We start from the raw sequence: 27968 nt of genomic DNA, 5'->3' as shown, positions 1-27968 counted from the left end.
TTCCCTCAGACTGTACTGTATGTACAAAACAAAACAAGGAAATGCATACATATTTAGTGGACTACAGAGAAAAACAACATTTGAATGACATTTTCACTCTAATACAAAATGTTCAGATCTTACACACACAAATTAAAATACATTTAAATTAAAATATGAATACAATAACAATCAAAATATTTTAATCACACCACATTAAAATAAGAAAGCCATGAGTGTGTCCAGTTGACATGCCTTAAATATATACATTAAAGTGTTCAGGATGTAATTTTTTCTTTTCTTTTATCTACAAATTTAGCAAAATGCACTGGTCCATAATCCATTATCACAGTCCAGGTCTCTGTCAGCACTGGTAGTGTCCATATCACTGTCACAACACAATGAATCAAGAGAATATGCACTGACATCACTGTCATGACTTCCACAGACTGATCCTCAAATAGTTTCAGGAGTAGAGATGAAATAGAGGAGCTCCATCATTTAAGTTCATTTGTTCTTCAAGCTGTGAGGGAAAGCAAACAAAACAAAAATACCATTTCAGTGTACAAGAAAGTGCTAAATTAGCATTGATCAATGCATCAATCAAATAGTAATATATTATTGTGAAACCTTACACTTTAATTATTCAGTTTATGTGGTTTAGTGCATTGTTAAGGAAGGACCACATTCACAATGTGACATTCGGACTAGTATGTAAGTTAGTTCAAGTTATTGTGCATTTGTGGCATTTTGTGAAGATATAAGTTATACTACACAACCTTTATGTTGTGTATATATCTGATTAATCTGCGTAGGATGTGTTTGTTTGAGAGAATTAACCCACTACATTTTTTGTATGTAGCTGGTTTTTTTGTCGTATTATCTGCTTACGCCCCACTTCCGGTTATGTTTAGCGGTGGAGCTTCATGCTTGCTTTATTATTTGTTTTTCATTTTCATATGACTCACATTGAACAAACTGTTCATTGTTAACATCTTGCTATGTTGTTGTTTTTTTCAACAGTGAGTTTTATGTGCTTTGTAGTTTAAGCAAATCCAAAAATACTTCATCAATGATGATTTTCATTAGTAATTTCATTAACACTGATTGGAAGTGTGTGTGATGAGTGACCCGAACAGAACTCCAGCAGTGACACTCATTGCTCTTTTATTGATCCATCATTGATTTTCCAATTCCGGTGTTTGTCACAAACTGGCAGCAAATGCTCAATTGAGCCGAATCCAAAAGATTCGGACACTGGCATCCAGACAGACTTGTAACTCTTTGCACTCTGTCAAATGACTGGTTTCAATGTGTTTTTGAGGTTAATGAAGTGGGCACTCAAACTGGAACAACACAAAAAGCATGAAATGTACAGTAGGTGGTTGACGACCAAATCCCCTGCTCTGCTTGGAAACGTTGGTGGAGGTGAGGAGTTCAAAGGGAGTGTCTAAGTACCCATGACTAAACAGGCTTACTGAACGTATGTCAAGCTCTCATTTCATGCCATGAGTGCTTGAAAGCTTTCTAAGTGCTCACTTTCCCAGCCCTACTCAAATGGAATGCTTAATGTAACATCGATGATAACTTAATGCACAGTGCAACCCTTTATTTGTAAATAAAATATTGTAACAGTTGACATTAGAGATGTTTTGTTTGTGAAGAAATCTTATAAGTGAACCCAAGCGTTCTGTGAAGGATCATTGTTTGGACCTTCTGAATGATCCTGAGTCTGAATGAGACACAAAATGAAAATAAGTAAACAATTTTTTGAACTGGGATCAGCTGACAGACTGAATTAGGTATAGTTTTTTCAGTTTGGCATTCAAAACAAGGTATAGGCAGAAGAAACATCTATGTGTGGATATCACCAGTGGATCCTCTGCAGTGAATGGGTGCCGTCAGAATGAGAGTGCAAAAGGCTGATAAAAACATCACAATAATCCACACGACACCAGTCCATCAATTGTGAAGTCCATCTTGCGAGGAAAAAAATTGTGTTTATAAGAAACAAAGACAAGCTAAAATACGAGTCCTCTATAATGTTGCTTCCTCCAGTGAAAAAGTCATTTTGTCTGAATCGGGAGAGAAATATGCACAGATCAAGCACCGTTTACAAGCAAAAACAACAAGTATGTCAGTGGATTTTTATGTGAGAGGACAACAGGGGATGGACTGTTACTGGAAGAAGCATTATTAATGGACTCATATTTTAGCCAGAAGCGATGGTTTAAAGTGAATGATTAATGCCTTGATGGATTTGCTTCTTATTAACACACAGCTTTTCACTTCACAAGATGGAATGAAGTTGTGTGGATTGCTTGTGGATTACTGTGATGTTTTTATCAGCTGTTTGGACTCTCATTCTGACGGCACCCATTGACTGGAGAGGATCCATTAGTAAGCAAGTGATGTAATGCAAAATTTCTCCAAACTGTTTTGATGCAGAAACAAACACATCTATATCTGGGATGACTTAAGTTGAGGGTGAGTACATTTTCAGACATTTTTCATTTTTGGGTGAACTATTCCTTTAAAACATCAGCTCCGGTAATGTCTCAGCCTCAGGATCCCCTGCGTTGAGGGTCGTCCTTGTGTGTGCTCATTGCAGCCTCTTCTTGTGCATGCTTATGAACAGATCTCATGATGAGAGGGTGGAATAATCCACTGCATGCAACTCTGTGACAGCTTGGACACGCCTGGCGGTTCCCATCATGCTTCTCACGTTCCTTCTCCTTCATCCCTGCCTAATTAACATTCCATGCAGCTCAACACACTATGCTGTGACCTTGCCTGCTCCGCTGCAGCCTCCGCATGGAAACTGTGACGTATACGGTACCGTGAGGACATGGTCCAGTCAGGCAGAATATTGATTCAGAGCAGATATTGATCGCATATACAACACTCCATTAACTTCACTCACATGAACACGATGCAAGTTAACACCTCGTGCCTGCTGTTATGAGTGCTGCTTTTGCACAGTTTCGTTCAGTGGACCTTTCTGAATTGCTACACCAGTATGTGGCTACCAGCGAGTGTCTTATTGAGTATTATGAGTGGTTACATTTCTGATTGACTTGGTTGGTGAATAATTCAATGACTCTTATTATGCTTTATTAAAATTACCGTTTTGTGTAGAAATGTACTTTCTCCCACATTATCATTATGTGACTCACTGCTGGTTTACCTTTGATTCTGGTCTTTTTTTTGTCTCCGAATGAAATGCAGTGGCTGATACTCACTTGTTCTGGTGTTTGGAGCCCTGCAGATGTGCGTGGTATTGTGCCACAGAGTTGAGCGTAACACTGCAGACCTCACATGTGTGACTCCGCTTCAGGCCTAAGAGCATACATAAATATAAACACATCTATTAGACTAGAACTAACTATGTTGTTTCCAACAGCAACTGCCCTCAAAATCTTATGAGTGTAAATATAATGCCCTATTTAGACAAACACCTACAGACAGCTAGAACCCTAAGCATTTGACCATCTCTTCACCGTACATGAATTACATGGATAAACGAGCATATAGCCTGAGCACAGCACATTGCTATTCTTTCTCAAGCAAAAAAATAAAAATAACATAATGGTGAATTGGTGAACATGTCTAGGCCATTTTTTCATTCTAAAATCAAAAGAAGAGAAAAATGTATTGGATTTTGCGTAAAGAAAAATAAAGGGCTACTTTAAGGACCATTTAAGGCAAAAAAAAAGTTACATATACCCATCTGATAATTTTTTATATTTAAATAATACATATGTCTGCAAGATATATGTAGTATATCAGTATTTAGTACTTCAGTATTTGTTGTGCTGCCTCATAGATACAGTATATATACACTGTAAATAAATATATATATATATATATATATATATATAAAATCATAATATCTTTACATAATATATTGCAGTAATTAGAATCACCACTGAGACTAAGGAGAATTACAAAAAAAAAAATACTATATTAAAAACTTAAATGTTATTATATTTAAATTTGTGTACATTTTTTTTTGTTTTTTTGCCAACACTTTACAATAAGGTTCCATTAGTTAATGTTAGTTGATGTATTAACTAACATGAACAAACAATGAACAATACAATTATTACAGTATTTATTCATCTTTGTTATTGTTAGTTAATGAAAATACAGTTGTTCATTGTTAGTTCATGTTAATTCACAGTGCATTAACTAATGTTAACAAGCACAAATTTTGATTTTAATAATGCATTAGTAAATGCTAAAATGAACATGAACTAAGATTAATAAATGCGCTATAAGTATTGTGCATTGTTCATGTTAACTAAAGTAGTTAACTAATGTTAACTAATGAACCTTATTGTAAAGTGTTACCAAATTTTTGTGTAAAATGATCCTTAAAATATGTACAAAGAAATTACAAACAAATACAAAAAAATGCTAATCAATTGGACATTTTTTATTATATTCATATAAATTGTACTATTTTTTGTCTAAAATGATCCTTAAAATGTGTACATGCTAATGAGAATAAGCAATGAGACTAATGAGAATTACCAAAAAGAAAACAGAAAACAAATTCTAATAGTCCTACAAATAGGTGTAACTTTCTCAATGCTTTTCTTTATGCAAAATATAATATTAAAGTAATAATCAAATATAAAATGTTTTCTTTTGATTTTTGGAGTAAATTATGACTTGGACTAGTTTTTGTGTCATTCACTCATACAGGTGTATGACACTCATACAGTGACTGGCCAGCAAACTCACCAGACCTGAACCCCATAGAGAATTTTCAATAGTATTGTCAAGAGGAAAATGAGAAACAAGAGACCAAAAAATGCAGATGAGCTGAAGGCCACTGTCAACGAAACCTGGGCTTCCATACCACCTCAGCAGTGCCACAAACTCATCACCTCCATGCCACGCCGAATTGAGGCAGTAATTAAAGCAAAAGGAGCCCCTACCAAGTATTGAGTACATGTACAGTAAATGAACATACTTTCCAGAAGGTCAACAATTCACTAAAAATGTTTTTTTTATTGGTCTTATGAAGTATTCTAATTTGTTGAGATAGTGAATTGGTGGGTTTTTGTTAAATGTGAGCCAAAATCATCACAATTAAAAGAACCAAAGACTTAAACTACTTCAGTCTGTGTGCATTGAATTTATTTAATACACGAGTTTCACAATTTGAGTTGAATTACTGAAATAAATGAACTTTTCCACGACATTCTAATTTATTGAGATGCACCTGTATATAACGCCCTGAAATGCAGTCCTCCCTGCATTGAAACCAAATATATATGCCTCCTTCACACATAAACATAAGCTTATGTCCACGTATGACTCATATATTCAAAGGGCATGTCTGTTCGTGCAACCATCTAACACGTGATGTGATTTACTACGGGGACATGGGTGGTGTTAAATGACCCTTACATATGCCACATGACCCTTACATATGCCACAAATCAAGCACCGCCTCTGTTTAAACAAGGAGAATCCTTTGTTATCCCAGTATCCGGGCAATCAGGCCAGATAATGAATGGAGGCTCATCTAGAAGCCTCATCAATAACATTTACCACGGATCTATATTCAATCAGAGCTGTAGATTACGTTGGCTTCATCTTTGCAACCACAGCACGGCAGCTTTTCTTTGGCATTGTGCACATTCAATGATTAAAAACACATAACAGAAGGGGCCGTGAAACACGCTGATAAGTCGTATCCTCCCACAGCTCCGTCTTCCTACACCAAATCTGTTCTCCACCTCTAACTAGGACAGACCAGTAAATTATAAGCTTGTGTGAAGCTTGGAAAATCAGTCGCTGACTTCCTGTTAGGTGGGAAGTCTGATGAAAATGCTATAAAATGGGATTTGATTCCTGCTGAACATTGATTCGGAGTGCCGCTGTTAGCACCACTAACCTTTTTTTTATTTAACGATAGACCAGCGTTAACACAGACGATTGCTAATAAGCAGAAATAGCATGTCAAATAGAAGATTGTCATAGAAGACTAATATTATTATCTCACGAGCACACCACAAAAATAGAGTGTGTTCCATCCAGTGAGTGCTTGTACTATTATTGGCGAGTGAAGGCTTAATGAAAACTGCAGCAATGAGTCATATTTATGAGTCACAAGCGTGATGTGAGGGACAGGACACTTTTCAATCTGAATCTAAATCCAACATTTGTCCAAACGGCAGCTGGTACACACCTCCCACGAAGTGCTTTCTCATTCCTCCATGCGTCAAACCTCACCAACAAGGTGTCTTTGTTGTCTGCAACCTCCATCATTGTCGGTTTGTTTGGTGAGCAAAGATCTTGCGCTCGGGGAGGCTCTTTGTTGGTCCATTAATTACCTATTGATAACTGCCTTGAACGAAAGCTCTTTAGTTAGCTGCTGAATAATGCAAAACTTTAATGAAATGCCTGCTTGCGAAAAGACTCTAAGACCATTAAAATGCCTCTACTAAGGCCTGTAAAACAGAGGATGGTCAATGCTAAAATTATATCTGTGCTTAAACGATGGCATTTACGACGGGGTTATTCATGAGCCATTACCACAAACTGATGAAAACAAACATTGTTACAATTGAATGCAGTGTTTTAAAGGGACAGTTCACCCAAAAATGAAACACTGTCATTATTTGCTCACCCTCATGTCGTTCCAAACCAGTAAAAGTTTCATTCTTCTGCAGAACACAAAAAAAGTCACCCTTGTAAAAATACACCCTTGTGACATACAAGCTTTTAAGCTCTTTTAAGCTTAGAATGGTCACTGAGACTAATGAGAATGACAAAAACATGCTTAATTAAAAACAAAAAGGTGTAATTGTCTTTATGCAAAATAAATGTAATATTAAAATAGTTTATTTTGTTTTGTGATAAAATATAACCTGGCCTTGTTTTCATGACATTTGTTCATATTTAACGCCCTGAAATACCAGTGTGCATGCTCCAATAAACAGATTATGCATGAAATCAAATATGTGACCCTGGACCACAAAACCAGTCATAATGGTACATTTTTTGAAATTGAGATATTTTGAAATATTTTGCCGAGATACAACTATTTGAAAATCTGAAAAAAAATGTGCAAATAAATCTAAATTTTGAGAAAATCGCCTTTAAAGTTGTCCAAATTAAGTTCTTAGCAATGCATATTACTAATTATAATACATTTTTGATATATTTACGGTAGGAAATTTACAAAATATCTTCATGGAACATGATCTTTACTTAATATCCTAATGATTTTTGGCATAAAAGAAAAATCGATAATTTTGACCCATACTATCTATTGAAAGTGAAAGTGAAAAAAGTGAAAGTGACATGACATGTGGCCAAGTATGGTGACCCATACTTGGAATTAGTGCTCTGCATTTAACCCATCCAAAGTGCACACACACAGCAGTGAACACACACACCGTGAAGACACACCCGGAGCAGTGGGCAGCCATTTTTTGCTGCGGCGCCCAGGGAGCAGTTGGGGGTTCGGTGCCTTGCTCAAGGGCACCTCAGTCGTGGTATTGAAGGTGGGAGAGAGCGCTGTACATTCACTCCCCTCACCTACAATCCCTGCTGGTACGAGACTCGAACCCGCAACCTTTGGGTTACGAGTCCGACTCTCTAACCATTAGGCCACGACTTCCCCCTATTGTTGGCTATTGCTACAAATATACCCGTGCGACTTATGACTGGTTTTGTGCTCCAGGGTCACATGTTTGTTCCGACTTTCATTGTTCCAACACAAAACAGTCACCCTTGTATGTGAAATACAATTAAAGCTTTAAGCTTAAAAAAGAATGCAAAAGTTTTGTAAAAGTGGTGCATACAACCATATTCCAAGTCTTCTGAAGTCATACGAAGCTGTGTGATGAGCAGAATGACATTTTGAAAATTTTACGGAAAATTCTGATTGCAATTAACTGCGGCAATCAGGTCCTAGCCAGTGAAAGAATCATTTATAGTGGTTCTGTGAACCAAATCAAATGATTCACTCATAATATCCAACTCAAATAATCTGTTCACTAAGCCGGGATTTTTAAAATAATTACTTCTTTTCATTGCATCATTTTTAAACCTTAAAACCATTGTGTTCCACAGAACAAAGTCAAACACTATGTGTTTTGAACAACGCAAGAATCAGTAAATTATGACAATCACTTTTAATTCATGTTTGGGTGAACTATCCCTTTAAATCTATGTTTTGCCTGTTCCTCTCAGAACATACCATTCAATTCATCTCCATCCTCCAGACTTTTTCCCAGCTGTGCGAGGAGGTTAGCTTGGGCTGCGTTTTTTTTGTGCTTCTTGCCGTCGTAGTGCTGTCTGGCCATGCCGGGGTTGTTGAACCAGGCCTTACACATTTGGCAGTAGCGGTGTGAGAGCCTGCCATGTATGGAAGGACTTCCCGGCGAGTCTTCAGTCACCATATGCTCTGAATTAGCTGTCACCTCTGTAAAGAGGGCATAACAGACTTAGTATATTTAGTTTACTGTACATTAATTACCAATCAGGCTACAGGTAAAAGCTATTAATGTGAAAACACCTTTTTGGGAACATGACCTAGGGGTCAAAATATATGCTCCTGAGAAATTGAGCTTTGGAATTCACACAGAAGATGCCGTTTTGAATCATACATGCATCATATGATCTTGCCCTCCCTTTCTGCCCATTATTTTTCTACATTTTAAAGAATAACAATAAATAGAAAACAAGCAGAAGAGATTAAAAAAGAGACATATTTGTAGATTAAATCATGTGCAACATACCAAGTTAACAGCCAGCCTTAAAATTAAAATGGCATATCCATTTCTCATTTTATTTACCATTATCCAGTCCACAAATGCTGTTTGTGACAGCATTAATAACACATACTAGAATTTCCGAGACGTATACGTGGTTCAGTTGACATATTTTGCTTGCGGTCTGTCTCACCTGTCAGAGTACAAGGCACAGGCTCATGTCAGTTTGAAGTATTTCATGGGTAAAGGGCACAAATTAGGAACACAGGATGTCCCCTGTGGCTGCAGCGTAATAAGATGCATTCTGAATCTCATGACACTAATATGATGAATATGTTTCATGAACAGACGGGAGGTCATTTGTCACGCACTAGCAGGTATAAGCTTGTTTTTTCCTCATCTGTTTTGAGAAGTGAATTTTTATTACAAAGTCGAGAAGAAGGGATGTTTTCAGCCATCTAAGTACATTCAGTCATAGTAAACAGCAAACAACAGATTACACTGACAGCAATCCCACGTCATAACGTATAAAATAAGAACGGTGAATGGCACAAATGGGGCGTCTCTTGGCTCTGTGTTTTTTCAAGTGGAGGAGATGACACTGGCAGCTCTACAAGTGTATTTATAGAAGGTATCAAAATAACCAGATAATGTGAAGCATTCTTTTTCCTTTTTTTCTTCTTCCTTCTGTCTCAATTTTCATCCAATTCCCTGAGGTGTTTGAATGGAAGGTTGTTTTCATTATAACACATAATCAGAGTGTGATATGAAACACTGCCATGACAAATACAGTGGGCTCAAGAGTCTGAGACCACAAGTGAAAATATTTTGCATTTTTTCCCAATTTAATACACAAAAATGTTCATTGTCAATTATGTTATCAGCATAACAAATCGAGAATCGAGAACTTTTTTCAAAATTTCTCTGCCATTTTCAAAAATGCTTTCTGGATGTACTGTTCAAATGTTTGAGGTTAGTATAATTATTTTTATTTTTTATTTTAAGAAAGTCATATTTTTATTCAGCAAGGATGCTTTAGATCAAATGTTACAGTAAAGAAACAAATTTCTATTTCAAATAAATGCTGCTTTTTGAATTTATATTCGTCAAAGAATCCTGGAAAAGAAAAGAAATGTTTCTTGAGCAGCAAATCAGTATATTAGAATGATTTCTGAAGGATCATGTGACACTGAAGACTAGAGTAATGATGCTGAAAATTCAGCTTTGACATCACAGGAATAAATGACATTTTAAAATATATTAAAATAGAAAACAGTTATTTTATATTGTAATGATATTTCACAATATTACAGTTTTCATTGTATTTCAAACGAATCTTGATGTGCGAGACGTCTTTCAAAAATGTGAAAAAATCTTACCGGCTTTTGAATGGTAGAGTGCTCTGTTTATTGGAAAAGGCGAGCAGATGCTACAGATCAACACAAATACTTAAATCTATGTGTTATCATTTGAAGCTTTCATAATCTCTTGTTTAAACTAGCTTTACAGTAATTGTGTAGATCTGCAGTGCAGCGGTTTGGTCCATTACTTGATAATAGCAATGACACTCAAGGATAATTTCATCAAATTATATCCTCATCTGTATTCTAGCGTCTCAGACCATTGTGTCTAGGTCTTTTACACCTTATGATTATCATAAATATTAAAGAGCTATATAAAGTCTCATTAGAAACAAGAACCTTTTACTCTTCCTCAATTACACCTGTTCACATATAACATGAAAAATCACCATCATGTAAGAGGTTCGCATGGCAACGATCCGACTGTAACCAAATAATGCTGAGCTGCTATTATGACTGCTGAACAAACAACAAAAGGACAGTTTCTTGAACCCTATTATGGTTAATAGTTTTTAATGGTGTTGTTTAGTGATGCTTGCTATTTGGGCAAGCACTTTAAAAAGTCAGCATGTAACTCGTCCCGCACCATTTGTGCTGTGGAGATAACGGCAACATTAAATCGTATAGCTTGTTAATGAGAGCTTAATTTTGCAGTCATCTAAACTTTAGACAGCAGAAGAAAAATACTGTACATCCAAAAAATCACTTTCATACCTCAAAATCAGTATTTTGTTAAAACCTTCTGCTGAGATGACATGATTGTGCTCCTTTTCCACAGGCAGAGAGATAATCCTACTGAGCATGTGCAGATTAAGTGTCATCACTCTAGCTTGTTTCTAAATGGAGGAATTGAGTGTGTTACAATTAGCCAACTTTGGTTCGCAAGTTACATCATTAGTTCCATAGTTCAGCAGTTCGATGTTTCCCGATACTATAGTTCACAAACAGTATTGCAAACTTACTGTACATGGTTGTAACTACATCTCTCTGTGGTTAGAAGCATAGTTTCTTGTTAATAAGTCAAACACTTAATAAATTGTGCTCTTGGGCACAATAATGCAGTACAATCTATATATATATATATATATATGGGGGAGAGTGGGGAGATTTGAGCCTGTGGAGAAGTTGAGCCACCCCTTGTTTCTAGGCAACCTTAAACAAAATTGGTGATGTGACCACAAATATATGAAGAGTTATCCATTTTACTCACCCTGTGATGGAGAGAGGCGCATGGAATAATTGGTAACTACATTTAAGTTCAAAAAAATGTTTTTCACTGTTCAAAGTGATTTTTTATGTTCAAGGACTCGTGCTTCTTGTGTCTGAACAATTACAGACAAATCTGGAAAAAAATATATATATAGCGTGTATGTGCTTTAGGAAGTTATAATATGAGTCTACAGTAGTCAACATTTGAAGTGGATTAAAAAAAAAGTTCATCCAAGTTGTCCTAACACAAGAACGCATTTTGGTTTTAGGACAACTTTGATGAAAGGTTTTGATCCACTTCAAATGTTGACTAGTATATACTGTTAGCATGATGTTAGCTGTAAATTTGTTAAAATGGTAGGAGTGGGGTAATTTGAGCCAAAATTCCTGGGGCAAGTTGAGCCAGTGGCTCACCTCTTCTTATGATTATAAAGTATTATTTTACTGTAATTCTATATTAAATTTCATTAAATTTAGACCAAATATTTTTTGAATTTGTTCTTTGTTTTGAACTTGATTTTGTTCTGAACATTTTAAATAGATCTTGTTTATGAAAATTGGCCATTGAAGTTTTTATGAAATTGTATTTCCTTCAACATTTAAAAGTGGGATGTTGAGTACTATTAGCCCAGATCTGTAAGGTCAATTGCAGTCTGCAAAAAATTGCAGTTTATTTTTTTAATTCTTCAATTTGTACTTTATTTTGTTCTGAAATTTTAAAATAATTAAAAAATGCCTTCAAAGTTGTGAACTGTATCTTTAAATAAATCTTTTTTCCATTATCCAAATCGTTTTATCCTTATTAGGGTCGTGGGGAGCTGGAGCGTAACCCAGTGTCTTGAGCCACAGGCGGGGAAACACAACAGAAGGATGGCCAGATTTTAAGAAGTGATTTTTATTGAATTTCTCTTCCTTTGAAATAGCATTAGGTGAAAATGTTCAGTTTTACTTCAGCATAATCAATGGCACAGTTTAACTCTATGTGGCTCAACTTACCCTCTCCCTAGGCACAATTTACCCATCACTGGGGGCAAGTTGAGCCAAGAAACCACTTTTTTTTTTTTTTTTGGAAAGCCATATTTTGAAAGCTGTTTATTTTAGATCCAAAGTGATTATTCCCAAGGATGCACCACATCCTGAAATTTATGTACATATTTAAGTTGGACGCATTACTGTCATGTGCTCGCGTTAAACACACGTAAGTAAAAACCGACTCAACTCACCCCGCTCTCCCCATTTACATTTTTACACATTATCAATCTATATATTTTAGCATGTCCTCAATAAACGGGATTTTTGAAGAGTGCACATGTGCATAAATGTAAAAGGGAACCTCCCTGGGTATGACATAAGAGGGAAGCAGTGATGAATCAAACATCAAATAAAGCAACATGACAAAGAACAAAAAATAACATTAGTCATCAGCTGCAATGTTTGATAAATTAGTAGAAGTTACTTCACCACATGTGTGTGATGTCATTAACGACCAACCTATTTTGTTGAACCAACGCGGATAAACAACGGAAATGCGACCATGTTCAGGAAACAGTCGTAACTAGCTAGTTACTCTCTATAACAATGCATCATACTATGGTGGTTAAGCAGCGAGTTATGTCGCTTTGGGGGAAATGCACCCCAAGCTGAGAAATGGCGGTACTCTCTTATTTGATTTGTTTCAGCATATTTATGCAGTCATTCTGGATTGTTTTCTGTGCTCTTTCCGGGGTTTTTTTTTTTTCTTTTCTTTTTTCAGTCATTTTGCACCCTCAGGTGTCTTGGCCACACTCAATTATGCACACTAAGTGAGTCAGTGATGTGTTGTTACTGCTACAGGCTCTGCTCTTATCATAAACACGCCACAAGCGACAGTCTTGAGAACATAAACCTCTAATATGCCTAATGAACTCACATCTGAATGAATAAAAAAACACGGGCCAGTTGCATAAACGTAGCCTCTGTTAAGACTGTGCCTTTTAGTTAGCAGTTAGCAAATGGGTAATCAGTCTTATTTTTGGATTCAACTTAGACTAATCTACGATTTAATGTAACTGAATTTTAAAAAAAATTATGGCCAGTCTTAAAGAAAAAAAATTAGATGACTAACTATTTTTATTTAGTAAGACTAGTCTAAACCTTTTATTCAACCGGCCCCAGGACATCCAGCTGCAGTTGAAAGTTCTAATATACTGCAAACTTGTCAAAATCCAGTTTTAAAAGTTTTAAAGTGTAAGTGGTGCGTGCCCATGCAAAATTTTCCACCATGACAATAGGGTGTTGTGGGTGGTTGCCAGGGCATTGCTATGCAGTTGCTAAGGTCCTCTAGTTTTTTAGTGCATCATTATGCAGTTGCTAGGGTGTTCTGGATGGTTTCTATGCAGTTGCTAAGGACTTCTGAGTAGTTTTTCATGCATTGCAGGCTGCAAGCATGTTAAGCACCTTCACTCACCAGCTACTTTATTACCTAAAAAATATCCCAACACCTTTGCACCACCAGCAGCAGCCTGAACCGGATGGATCCATGCTTTCATGTTGTTTACACCAACTTCTGACCTTACTATCCAAATGTCGCAGCAGAAATCAAGACTCATTAGACCAGGCAACCGTTTATCAATCTTCTATTGTCCAGTTTTGATGAGCAGAGCAGATGAATTGTAGCCTTGGTTTCCTGTTTTTAGCTGACAGGAGTGGCACCTGGTGTGCTCTTCTGCTGCTGTAGCCCGTCTGTTGTGTGTTCAAAGATGCTCTTTTGCAAACCTCGGATGTAATGAGTTGTTATTTGAGCTACTGTCTTTCTGTCAGATCAAACCAGCCTGTCCTTTCTCCTCTAACCTTTGGAATCAACAAGGCATTTTCACCCACAGAACTGTCGCTCACTGGAACTTCAGCACATTGTCTTGATCTACAAGCCTTAATGCCATGTGATTGGCTGATTAGATATATGCGTTAACGAGCAGTTGAACTGGTGTATCTATTAAAGTGGCCGGTGAGAGTTTAAATTGTAAGTTTAGGGATTTTAAAAAAGTCCAGTACTCTAACTGCGAGCAGTAGTCATATCATATCTCATATCATACCTCATCAAACATCAATAATGCATAATAACTTGAGCATTAATAATAATGAACTCATTCTCAAGAATAATTGCCTCATTATCTCATATTCAGAGTCAGGTCACTTCCCCGCTGGCTGCTTGACGTCATATACACGTAAAGCTCATTAAAGTATGAAAACTGATCCAGGAACAGCATGGCCTTTAAATATGGTGATCTAGATAGTGTGAACCTGATCTTAGATCAGCACCTCCTACCTTTAGATGTGATGGCAGGTGGCTCCCCCAGCAGTAGCCTCAGTCTCTTGGCGTGGATCTTGCCCTGGTAGTGCGACTGGGCCACCACCGCAGAAGTGAACGACATATTGCACAGCGTGCAGCACTTGTTCTTGTCCACGTCTCCCTCCACACTGCCCTGGGACGACACAGAGGCAGACACATACTCTGATATCCTTTAACCGGGACCATTTATCACCTTCAGCTAATAATACAAGGGAACAGGATGATTTATGAAGCAAATGTGTTATTATAACTTTAAGAGGAAGATATGAAATTTGGCTGTCAAATTGGCAGATGTGGGTCGCGCTGTGGAGAAGTAATTTACAAACTTCTAAAACCGGTGTAGCGTATATTCTACTTCCTGCGCTGATGCAACTGCTCTGAGTTTCTCATATTGACTGATATTGGCTCTGAGCGCTGTTGGGGAAGTTACTTCGAAACTTTAGCTCGCCAAGCTAAATGCTAATCATTATTTAGAGTGCAATCAAACTACTCTTTGAAAAAGTAGTTAAATACAATACTAGATAGCTACATTGAAGCTATTTGAGTGGGCAGTAGTTTTATATGTATATACCCATACTGCAAAAAAATATATATATTTTGGCCAAAATGTATTACAAATATGCTAAACAGAAAAATTTTAAACAGAATTTTTTTTTTTTATGTAAATGCCTAAATATATTACAAAATTCACTTTAACAGGCAAGAAAATATATTTACATTTTAGATGTATTTTAAAATACATTTTAAACAATATACATATATTTAGATTGAAAATATATAAAAAAAGGCCCAAAATATAGTTGATGAAATACAAGTAATTAAAATTAAAAAAATATCTTTGTTAATATATTTCAACATGTATATTAGAAATATATTTTTGTTCATTTTTTAAAATGTTGATATATATTTAAAGTATGTAAATTATTTTTTGACATATATGTGATCAAATACACTTCAAAACACCAGAATACAAGCAAATGTATACAACTTAAATAAATAAATAATTTATTTTATTTTATTTAAAAACATTTAGCTGCTGTTCATTGCTATCTCTTCCACTTGAACAGCAATGAACAGCAGCTAAATATTTTGTTGTAAAAAATAACATCTAAAAATTTCGTCGCAGTGATTTGATTCTGTGAATTTTGTATTTATGAATGTACATGAACCATCTGAATGAACCATTTCACTAGAGTGAATCAGACTTTCTCTCTAATGCTAAAAAGTGCATGATTTAAGTAAACAAAATTTGATTATTGCCATTTTGCTATTGCTATTTGTTGGCTAAAGTAGCTTGCTACTGTAAGAGCTAATAATATCACGCTAAGTTCAGTTAGCTACTCTCCAGCATTACCGCTGCGCTATTGCTTCATTTAGTCTTTATAGGTACATCAGCTTCTCAGTTTGATATATAAATCAATGGTCAATATCCTGAGTGCTGAGAAAGTGACATTGCAAGGTCAATGTCATGCAATAAACACGCAGAGCTAAAGCAGGTTAGTTGTCCTTATAGATGAGTCTATGGAATATGACTCCAAAAAACATAACAAAAAGTATTATGACACAATCTATCTCCAGCATTACCGCTGCGCTATTGCTTCATTTAGTCTTTATGGGTACATCAGCTTCTCAGTTTGATATATAAATCAATGGTCAATATCCTGAGTGCTGAGAAAGTGACATTGCAAGGTCAATGTCATGCAATAAAAACGCAGAGCTAAAGCAGGTTAGTTGTCCTTATAGATGAGTCTATGGAATATGACTCCAAAAAACATACCAAAAAGTATTATGACACAATCTATGAACTCATCAAATTTCTCCATTCTTCACAGAAAAATAGGCAATTACAGCATTTTCATGTTTTTTTGCATGAAATGTTCCATTAAACATTAAATAATGAGACCCTGATTGACTTTCTGAGCTTTAATTGTTCTGTAAGCCTTGCGCTTGAACTGAGGTCTGTCTTCTCTCTGCATGAGAAATGCCGCAAGCATCGATCTGTGTCTACTCGTTCTGCTTCTTGTTATTCCTCTCCTGACACGCCATAATGTCTTTATTTACTCTCCCGAGGGGAAAGACCTCACCAACATCCAGCTAAAGCACGAACGTCCGTTTAGACATTGACCTTGGCTGGAAACAATCAACACATCACGGCAACCCTTTCAATTTCAAGGGAATTTTCAGTATTGCAGACCACGTCAACAGACAACAGACATGGCGACTTAAACTGACACAAGTTTACATTGTGAGATAAACCGTAGAAATACACGAGGAGCAGAGACTCAAATGTTTTTAGATGCTTTATATGTGTTTCTGTGGGGTTTAGTTTGCTAGTCTGTTATTTTAATTAAAATAGTCAAGTGTTATCTAATGCTGATTTAGTGTAATCAAGGTTAGAAAACTGAGTTTATATCAGAAGAAAAGGTCAACACAAATGTTTTCAAGAGGTTTGCAGTTGGGCTTGAGACACACACACAGTGGATGCCATCACAGGACTGAGAAAAGTTCATGAAACAGGGGAAAGAACTAGGGTAAAACACAGGTGCAAGCAATGATTATATTTAACTGAATAAAAGCAACACTCTGTATTGCCATCTGCAGCCCACAACACCCCTTGTTCCCGGTGGAACAGCTTCTGACATTTCCTCAAAATGCTCTAAAATTTTGTGAACTCGCACCCATGACTGTGCATATAACCCACAAACATATGACCAGTCCAAATACCACAGAAGATTTGATAATGGTGGTCCTCCAGTCATTCCCATCATGACTGATTGTACAATCATTTGAAAATATTCAGTTATAAATTGATAATATAATTATTAAATGATATATAAAAAATAAATAATCATTATATTAATTATATTATAAATTACATTTAAACAATATTATATGATGCAAATATTGTTAAATATATGATATAAAATAATATATATATAAATAATTTAAATTTTAAATATTTGCATTATTGTATTATATTATAAATTACATTTAAACAATATCATTATAATAATGATGAAAATATTATACATTTTAACAGTGTATAATACAGTGTAAAATAATAATTAAAATAAATAGTTTTTTTAATATTTGCATTATTATATTATATTATAAATTTAATTTAAACAATATTATTATAATATATGACACGAATAATATTTACATTTAATTGATTTATTATTGATGTAAATATTTTTATATATTTTTGTCATGTTATATGTTATTATATTATTATTTATATGATTGTTTTTTATATAAAAAAATAATAAAATTATACAATATTCAAGTGAATCACACAGCTTCTTCCTGTTAAAGTGGCCAGAATAAACTGCAACCAGGAACACAGCAAAAAGCCAGTTTTTATGTTTTTTATGCAAGTAGCTTTGGTAGGAAAGAGTTGTCTAAGAACAAAACTGTAGGCATACTTTGCAAAAATATTCCAAATATATCCATTGAAACCCAGACTTGTATGACCTCTAGACTTTCAGCAGTCCAAACCACAGACATTCACAAGTCATGTGTGACATGAAGTGACAGCTTGTCATGTGAAAATCTGCTTCATCACTACATCCCAATGATAGGCTGAAATGTGAGAGATGTGGGACTGGGCAGAAGTAATAAGCTCAGACGAGCAAGTCATCCATGTCAATCAATAGGCTATGTTGTGGACATAAAACGGTTTCCTGTGGTAGCTACATCTGGGTTCCTCAATGGAGTAATGAAACTGTCAGCTTCAATTGTTAAGAAGGAACGTGGCTTGGAATCAGTGCTAGTATTTTTTCCGTAATCTACCATAAATACAAATAGCATAACTAGCTATCAAAATGAATGCATGTACATTAAATGGCCATATGCAGGCATGTATTTCTTCACTTACATCGTCTGTTCGAAGCTTCTTTGCAGGACAGCCACCATCCACTGGGTGTAGCATGTAATACAGACGAACTTTGTTCGCATGCTTTCGACTCTGCAAGAAAATGAGAGAGATGGGACAATATATGAGAGGTGGTTTCACAAGCAGCCCGTTTCATTCCAGTGTTGACAGAAAAACAACTCGCCATTGATTATCAAACTAAGCGATGTCAGGCCCCAAAACAGTTCTCATCAGAGCTACAGGAACAAGATTATGGGCCACTGCTTTCATTTCTCAAAGCTTGATATGCCCCTCTCTGAGCTCTGAATGATCGCTCTGGTGGGTGGATAAAGGTCCATATTGATTGTTGTACAGCAGATGAATGCCCAGCCAAATGAACAGTGAACAGGCACCAGAAGAGTAATTCTCACCAAGGGTCCTCCAATCCATTATCAACCAACCAACCAACCAGTGAGATATCTGGCCCAAAACAGTAAATCTGCATAAAAGTAATGTGGAGTTATATCTCCCTTTAAGCCACCATAGACTAAAATAATCTGTAGCTGTTATGATGCCTGGAAGACAAAAGGATTTTGGGAATCTATAAATCAGAAAGATGAATCATCAGACATTAAAGGAATAGTCTGGTCTGACTCTGGTCATCCCAAACTCACTTTCTTTTATCTGGAGCACTTAAGAGATTTTACAGAATGTCCTAATTGATATTTTCATAAATGTAAATGAAAAAAAAAAAACATAAAATATCATGTGGTTTGCTTGACTCATCTTCTGAAGCTGATATGAAAGCTTTGTGTGAGCAAGAGAATTCAATTTAAATGTTTATTCAATAACCTTCCACTTTATAAAATAAAAAATGACAGGTATACTGTGTAATTCCATGCATAAAGATCAATACTGTGTGAAAAATATTTAAAAAATAAAGAATTGTCTTTTATATTGCCACAGTCCTCAATGTCAAAATTAATTAAAATATTATCTGAGAAAATTTACTTCATATTAACTTGACTTCTACCCACTATTTCAGTAATGTTAAATGAATAACTTATCGATTATATACTTATAGTCTATTTCGTACTGTTTTTAGTTTTTAGAATGTATTTAGTCAAGCAGACCTTGTGTCTAAACCATCGATATTCAACTTACACCTGTGTTCTCAGAGCAGCGAGGTGCTAATTGACTCGGGACTCTCTTGATCCCATCAAGTTGTGTTCAGTCAGCCCTGAGGCGTTCCCTCTCCTCTTCAACCCATTGACACAATATCAGGCCTCTACTTTAAGGTATCTGACCCTAAATAGGTCAACTGAATCACTTGCATTGTGGCTGCATTTACACAGGATACATAAAGATGCCACAACATCCCAGTTAGGCGGTTCTGATAAATGTTTGGCATTGATCTTAACTGTCTGTTCTCATGTAATAAGCGAAGCGTCTAGGGCTAGCGTTGACTTTGTTCGTTCTAGTAAGCTAGACTCTCCTCAGCGGGGTGGTGGCACACGGATCGGTCTCATTAAATGCATGACCACACAGCCTCATCGCTCTGTCTCCAGCAAACTTCTACCGTCCTCATTATAGCACCAACAAGCTGACAGTAACAAGCTTGCACCTCAGGGCTTTGTTTTCTGAATTCTGCGAGGAAAATGAAAGAAAACCAAAAGCAGATGTATCACAGTGTTGTAATGAGGAAAATGCAGCACATTTTACGATGCATTCGATGGCTCGTATGATGAGCACAACTGTAGAGCTCTGTGAGTGCGCCTCTTGTTCATTTTCATTATTTTTTAGCAATAACAATATAAAGCTTTCAATACAGACCTATAACATGAGCTCTGAGGTTGTCAAAGCTAGAAAGTTTAGTTGAAAAACTGCACTACACTATAATGTCTGTTATGACTTACCAGAAAAGTCGCTGTTACCAAGAAATCAGATGGAAAAAAAAATCTCTGCAGTGACTGTGCACTGACAAAAACCATTATTAACCACATAATTGAATCTCCTTACACTCTAAAATGACATTCACATGTAAAAAATGTTTTTGTTAAATTTAAGATAAAAAAAAATGCTGTAAAAAAACACAGTGATGATATTACAGACTTTTTACAGTACCTAAATGTTTATTTCATCAAATTCATTCAAAACATAATTTGCAATACATACATGCATTAAGTAGTTCATTTTCTCAATATGTTACAGTTTTAATTTATACCGTTTTGCCTTTCTTTCTTTCTTTCTTTCTACTTCTTTGATTCACATATTTAAATGATTCATTTTGAAGCCGGTTGGTTTGACTTCAAACCTAAACTCTTTAGTGCAATATCTATAGAGAAAATAAATGGAAAAATACTTCCACAACCGGTTAAAAATGAGCAGTCACTGTTGTCACCTCATGTTAATCATGCTGGTGATAAGTAATAATCCCAAAATGTTTGTGACCTACCAATCTCTAAATATGATCTTTCATTTGGAAACACTGTCAAGAACGCCGCCGATCCATGTACCAACTGCTATCCTGCATGACCATGCCAAGCAACAAGAAGGTCAGATCAAATCTGAACTTCTCATATTGAAAGCCTCATCATTTAAACATGAGAGACATAATATTGCAGACGAGACCAGACTCTAGATTGGGTTAACAAGCTAACAGCTGGTTCTCAGCCAGCGCAAGTGTCGACCACATGCCTCAGGAGACAGAGAACGCCAGGCAATAATTAAGACATCTCCATTCATGGCTGAGGTAATGACATCTGATGCAAGAAGCTGTCATATGAATCATCCACTGTCTCGGTCGATGCATCAGATTAAACCGCAAAGACAAAAATTAAGAAGACAAAAACCGCTGCATGGGCTATTCAAGCCAAAAAGTCCCACTTTTGGGCAAACAACTGTATCATATCTGATATGATGATTAGGGAGCCCCAGCTACTCTGGAGGCCTGGATAATTGGTGTGCAATATGAAGACCAGCACATCTAATTCCTCAGGTTGTTTGGAGAAATAGTATAGGCTGAAAGGAGCGAATGCAGAACAGCTGGCTGTTTCTGAGAACCACTGACTTTTTGAACTGCTGAGATTTTGAACTTGGCCCGAAAAATCCCAAATGCACATATCCAATGCTATGTAATTATCTGACTTGGATCCTGCCTTCGAAAACAGCTCTGAATTTGCCAGGAATAATGTGGCTCCTATAGCGAGCTGCTGCGAAAAATGGGGAGAGTTTTAAAAAGAAAGAAAGCTGACAATGCGCTGCTAGTGATCCATATGCATCCCGCTAATGGCGTATCCCACTGGGTTACATGCATCAGTGAACCATTAACTCATGCAAATAAACAAAAGCAATTACTTTTTTTAAATGTACTAAAATGCTTACACAAAGAGGGCAATTTGTGTACCCCCTCATGCTGTTAGTGTATTATTTGAAATTAGTCATGTGACTTGCATCTGTGAGGGTTCAAGTGGGTTAAAAACACATCTGTTCCACCTTTATTTGACCCTCTAACTCTAGCACTTTCTATTCTATTTGAATTCTACTTTATCTATATTTATATTTTTTTTATTTATTTATTTTTTATTTAAAAAAACAACAAACAAACAAACACTAGCTTTCTATTTTTTCTATTCTATCTACTTGTTTTTCTTTGTGTGTGTGTGTAATATATATATATATATATATACACACCTTGCTACGTGTACTGCGTTAGGCTAACCGAGACTTGTCATTTGCACTTATATTGTTGCTCTTTTGTTAGTTTTGACTGCTTTTATTGTCCTCAATTGTAAGTTGCTTTGGATAAAAGCGTCTGCTAAATGACTAAATGTAAATGTAAATGTTTATTGGGCTCCCAAGGTACTGTTGTTTTAGAACAAATATAAATGCGCTTTAGACATAACCAAGCAAATATATAATGACCACAATACTTATTGCTCAGTATAAATGGAAGTACATACTACTGTTGATAAAGTTGAAGTCAGTAATATTTTTTGAAAGAAATTAATACTTTTATTAAGCAAGGATGCATTAAATTGAACAAAAGTGACAGGGAGGACATTTATAATATTACAAACAAAATTATATTATTTATATTCATCGAAAAATCCTGAAAAAATAACTATCCACAAAATTCCACAAAAATATTAATCAGCACAACTGAACAACATTGATAACAATCAGAAATGTCCCTTGAGCAGCAAATCAGCATATTGATTTCTGAAGGATCATGTGACACTGAAGACTGGAGTAATGTTGCTGAAAATTCAGCTTTGCCATCACAGGAATAAATTGCATTTGAAAATATGTAGAAAACACTTATTTAAAATGGTTATATTTTACAACATCCGTGTTTTAGACCCCAAACTTTTAATCACTCCATCAGATGCCATTTCAATTCTTTCAACCAGCCACTAAACCATACACACCAGAATGGGAAAGTTTATTATTCGGAGGTTTCTCTTCATTTATATATCAACTTTGTCTTAGATATTTCTCTTGGACTAATAAAAAAATAGACAAGTGATATACAGTAACAGTACAAAGATATACATGTGGATACTCAGATAGATTAATCTTGGCAGAATTAATGAGAAATGTTTGAGTTCATACTGAAATCTAGATTGAGATATTGAGATCACCAGAGATTTCTCAAGAGAAAAATCAACAGAAGACATGCACCAAACTCTCCATTTGGTCTCCAATTAATTTCATTGTTGTCTGGAAGAAATAACTGAGATATTATTCTCATTGAATTTTCATTTCTGATCTCACCGATGATTTTTACTTTCCTATGGGCAGGATTGTGGGATATCTATGTAGGTTGTATATAAACCTACTCACATTTCTAGATTGATATTATCAGAATGAAATTTATTTACATACCATGATTGATGGTGGGTGAAATTCATCCCCCTTTTTTAATTGCATATGAATATTAGCAGCAAAAATCTAATTAACCTACTTATCTGCCCTCATTTAAGAAAGTGTGCAGGAGACCATAGAACTTTATTGACAGCAGATCAAATTAACGGGTATTAGTATATGTTTATGCTTTATGTGAACGTGTGTGTGTGTGTGTGTGTGTGTGTTACTCACCTCATAGTGGGCGACTCTCTGTGACTCAGAGATAAGCTGAGCGCTGCACACTTTGCAGTAGCTGTCAGTGAATAACCCCGGATCCACTTCTGTAGATTTCATCTGAAGAGGTATATTATGACAATTACTCATTTTTAAGCGCATAACATGACTGGTCACACATTCATTAGCAATGCCTCAAACTAGAAAAGGTATGAGGTCTAGCAAGACGGTCTCAAATATCCTAAACTCATTATTACAAACTTTTCAATAGTATAACAGTGAGAAAATAATCCAAACACAGCTCGATTGGCTAATCAAGCCATTTTCAGTGTATTTGTAAAGTCATAACCTCGCCAACATCAATCATGTAAGATTTCATCGCTGTGACATCTTGAGTTTATCATACAGTGACATTCTTTGCGCAAACGGATGAAATCTGTGACATTTGGATTTGGCAAAAGGAGAGGGATGTTGGAGAGGAGGGGGTATAATGAGACAGACGAGAGAAGATAAAAATCTGGCACCGCTCTGTGTCAAAAGAGGCACCGACTTGCTGCTATGCCTAGAGGATAAAGCAGTGCATAGTTTTTAATGCTGATCTGGGACCATCTGACATTAACCTTGTTCTGACCTTTAATAATCTAGACACTGCAAAATGATTGTGGGTCATAATGAGAGATTTCTAATGACAGAAGGAGGTGAGGTCATCCATTTGGCCATACGCTCATTTGGAAAGCTCCTGGCACCTGACGGGGATCTTAAAGGAATAGTTCACCCAAAAATGAAAATATGCTAAATTTTACTCACCCTCAGGCCATCCAAGATGTAGATGGGTTTGATTCTTCATCAACACAAGATTGGAGAAATTTCGCATTGCATCACTGTCTCACCAATGGATCCTCTGCAGTGAATGAGTGCCATCAGAATGAGAGTCCAAACAGCTGATGAAAAAAAATCACAATAATCCACACGACTTTAAACATCTTGTGAAGTGAAAAAGCTGCGTGTTTGTAAGAAACAAATCCATTATTAGGACATTTTAACTTGATACATGATATGTGCAAATATCTCTTATGAGGAGACTGAGAGGATTCATATTTTAGCCGGAAACAATGGTTTGAAGTTAAAAACATCTTACTGATGGATTTGTTTATTACAAACACACAGCTTTCTGCTTCACAAGACGTTAACTGATGGACTGGAGTGGTGTGGATTACTTGTGGATTATTGTGATGTTTTTATCAGCTGTTTGTACTCTCATTCTGACGGCACCCATTCACTGCAGAGGATCATTTGGTGAGCAAGTGATGTAATGCCACATTTCTCCAGATCTGTTCCGATGAAGAAACAAACTCATCTACATCTTGGATGGCCTGAAGTTGAGTACATTTTCAGCAAATTTTCATTTTTTAAATTAAAATTCAGACATCATTTGCATGTCATTCCAAACTTGTATGACTTCTTTCTTCTGTGGAACACACAAAAAAATGAATTAATAAAAAAAAAAATGAAGAATGTTTCTGCAGGTTTTATACATACAATTAAAGTCAATGGGATGCAAAAACAGTACAACGTTGGACCCCATTGACTTTCATTGTATGGACATTTTTCGGACATCTTTTGTGTTCAGTAGATGAAAGAAGGTCATACGGGTTTCGAGGGTGAGTAAATTATCAAATTTTCCATTTTCAGGATGAACTAACAAACTCAGCAAGCATAATTAAATCAGAAAGTAGCCATAGTAAAAACTATGAACACACAATGAGATTAAATAGTTAAATAGTCTACAAAATGGACTACTTTAAAATCAACATGTTTTCTTTCAAAAAAAAAAACAAGCATAATCTGCAGTTGTCCTGTTTTTGCATGCTTTGATGAAGCTTCAGACGTTCACAACCATTTTGAGATTGTCATGGGAGGTATTATGCTGCTCTAGATTCTACTTCGGAGGACCAGATCTGAGGAAACAACTGCTTAGGGCTCATTTGTGATTAAATGGCATTGCCAACTGAAATTTGAATAATGATAAAAGAGTTTTATATAAATAAAATTAAGGTTGTTTTCAAACCCTTTCTTCTCAACCTAGGGGTACCTTCAAACCATATCCCATAACTATTCCAGACAAGTTGTTTGCAGGCAGAAATGATGTTTCAGAATGTCTGTGACCCTCTGATGCCCCCCAAAAACTAAATACCCCCCCCGCAGCATCCTGCAGTCCGTGACTTTACACTCAATAATCCAAAATCATTACTTCCAAAAAAGCCTCTCTCAAAAGCAATCAAATGCATTCTCACTTATGCACAGAACATTTGTGGTAAAGATTTGTATAGTAATCGGCCTCCTCAAAAGTAAATAACTGAATTATGAGTTGAATTGAAGTGACTGCCACTTCAAAGGCCCTTCTAAATTATAATCAATGGGTCAAATGGAGATCAGAATAGCAACTGGCCCTGCCAATTTCTCAGAAATGTAAGCTTTAATGTAGACATGCAGGATTACAGCAGCTTGAGAAACCAATTGGGAATTACATAACGATTGATCACTGTATTTGAGACTTTAATTAGAACTGTGAATGACTTGCTCAATACATATGATATCCATCAGACAGACTAGAAATCCAAATGTCCAAAATCAACATGAAAGATATCTTACAAATTACCCTGAAATAACTCCTATTCTTAAAAGCTCAGAGAGGAAAAATTGTAGCCAAGCATTTTGCTTTTTTTGAAAGAAAAGAATTGGGCAGAAATGGTTTTCTGAAGAGATGGATCTTATCAGAGTCTCTCTTGTCAAAGTTAATCACGTCAATAAAAGCTCCAGCTAACAAAGGCCTGAGCAGATGAGCATAACGCTCTTCTTTCATGTGTGGAAAAGTGATTGCTTGCCTCGCGTAAGCCTCAGAACCACATATTGATTTCCCCTAAGCTAGACAAAAATGCAATTTCCATTATTTTAATGAACGTTATAATGGAGAATGAAGTGCAGAGAAAAAATATATCAGTGAAAGGAGGAGAGCAGGTGCTTTCTTTTTATTCCTAAAACCCACTGCTCTGAAATGAGAAGACTACACAACTGATGTGTCTACAAAGTTACCAGCACCATAACACAGTTGTTGAAGACAATGACTGAACGTATGCACAAGAATATTCTAATATTAATAAAACTATATGGTCATATTCTGAATATGTATGTGCCATAAACCTGATTCTCATAAACAGATTAAACCAATATTCCAGTTTCTAGAAGTTTCAACATGCTTCTACTGTTCAAAATGTTTGGTCATGTCAATGTCTTAGAAATACCAACTTAAATATATATGAACTCACTCAGCAATATGATACTGTATATCCAAAACCTTTATGTATCCATATTTGCTTAATATATCTATTTACACTTAAGGTTCATCAGATTAAGATCATCAATATCTTGACCCAAAAATGTCAATTCTGTCATAATTTACTCAGCCTAAAGGTGTCCCAAATTTGATTTATTTTTCTTCTGCTGAACACAAAAGAAGATATTTTGAAGCTCCACTGACTAGGCTACTATTATTAAAATAGCATTGAATAGTATTTTTTGTTTCATTCTGTGTAAGTCAATGGGGACCAGCAACTGTTTGGTTACCCAGATCATTCAAAATATATTTTTTTATTTTCAGCAGAAAAACTCATGCAGTTCAGGAACTAAATTCACAGCTAAATTATACATTTTTTGGGCGAACTATCTCTTTAACGTGTTTAAATAAAAGTCACAAATAGCTTTTATAAGGGTATTCAGATGAGATTTACAGGAGCACTAAAAAAGAAAATTTAACAGTTGAATAGAATCATAATAGTAGTAATAGTACAATAATAAACTCAAAAAAAAAAAGTTGCTCTTTTTCCATGTTAAGGTTCATGCATTATGAAGAATGAACATTCGCGTAAAAGTGAAAACAAAAGCTTACTTGTAATTTCAAACTGTATCCCTGGTGCAGGTGTTCAGGACAGACAGGCAGATGATTGTTGATCGTACTGTCCATAGAGAGTGTGTGTGTGTGTGTGTGTGTGTGTGTGTGTGTGTGAGTGATGCTGCGTGTGCTGTGTGTGTCTGCATCAGTGTCCTCAGTGAGCTCCATGTTCAGCGGCTGCGCTCCGCCCCGGGCCGCGCTCATTGGCTGCTACCGGCACACATCAACAACGTGCAAAATGCAAATTAAGAAATAATTCATTTAAAGAAAATTAATTCTCATTTAAATAATCTGTGAGCTGTTGAAGTATTTGAAAACGCGTGAGTGATTTAAAAAAAAATATATATTTTCTATTCAGTTTATTTCTGTTTGATTACGTACGGCAACCTCTTTCATAAGGTTAGTGTCGGAACTTTTATAGAAAAACATTTTATTTCTAGGAAAGGGTTGCTTACACGCGTTCTGGTTT

General features: G+C 35.8%; 1 protein-coding gene across 1 annotated transcript; it reads right to left on the bottom strand.

Moving 5' to 3' along the window:
* Window positions 1-206: 206 nt before the first annotated feature.
* LOC107688544 (zinc finger matrin-type protein 4-like) lies at window positions 207-27601 on the bottom strand. Its single transcript, XM_016486243.1, has 7 exons — window positions 27497-27601; window positions 23569-23670; window positions 18493-18582; window positions 14592-14748; window positions 8204-8428; window positions 3222-3318; window positions 207-502 (listed from the first exon to the last, which is right to left on the bottom strand). The coding sequence occupies exons 1-7, from the start codon at window positions 27569-27571 to the stop codon at window positions 487-489; spliced, it is 762 nt and encodes a 253-aa protein (XP_016341729.1). The 5' UTR covers window positions 27572-27601; the 3' UTR covers window positions 207-486.
* Between the last annotated feature and the right edge of the window lie 367 nt (window positions 27602-27968).

Source organism: Sinocyclocheilus anshuiensis, unplaced genomic scaffold, assembly GCF_001515605.1.
Source record: "Sinocyclocheilus anshuiensis isolate Anshui unplaced genomic scaffold, SAMN03320099.WGS_v1.1 scaffold205, whole genome shotgun sequence".
Lineage (NCBI taxonomy): Eukaryota > Metazoa > Chordata > Actinopteri > Cypriniformes > Cyprinidae > Sinocyclocheilus > Sinocyclocheilus anshuiensis.
The sequence above is the reverse complement of the archived record's forward strand: the minus strand, read 5'-3'. Positions and strand labels throughout refer to the sequence as shown.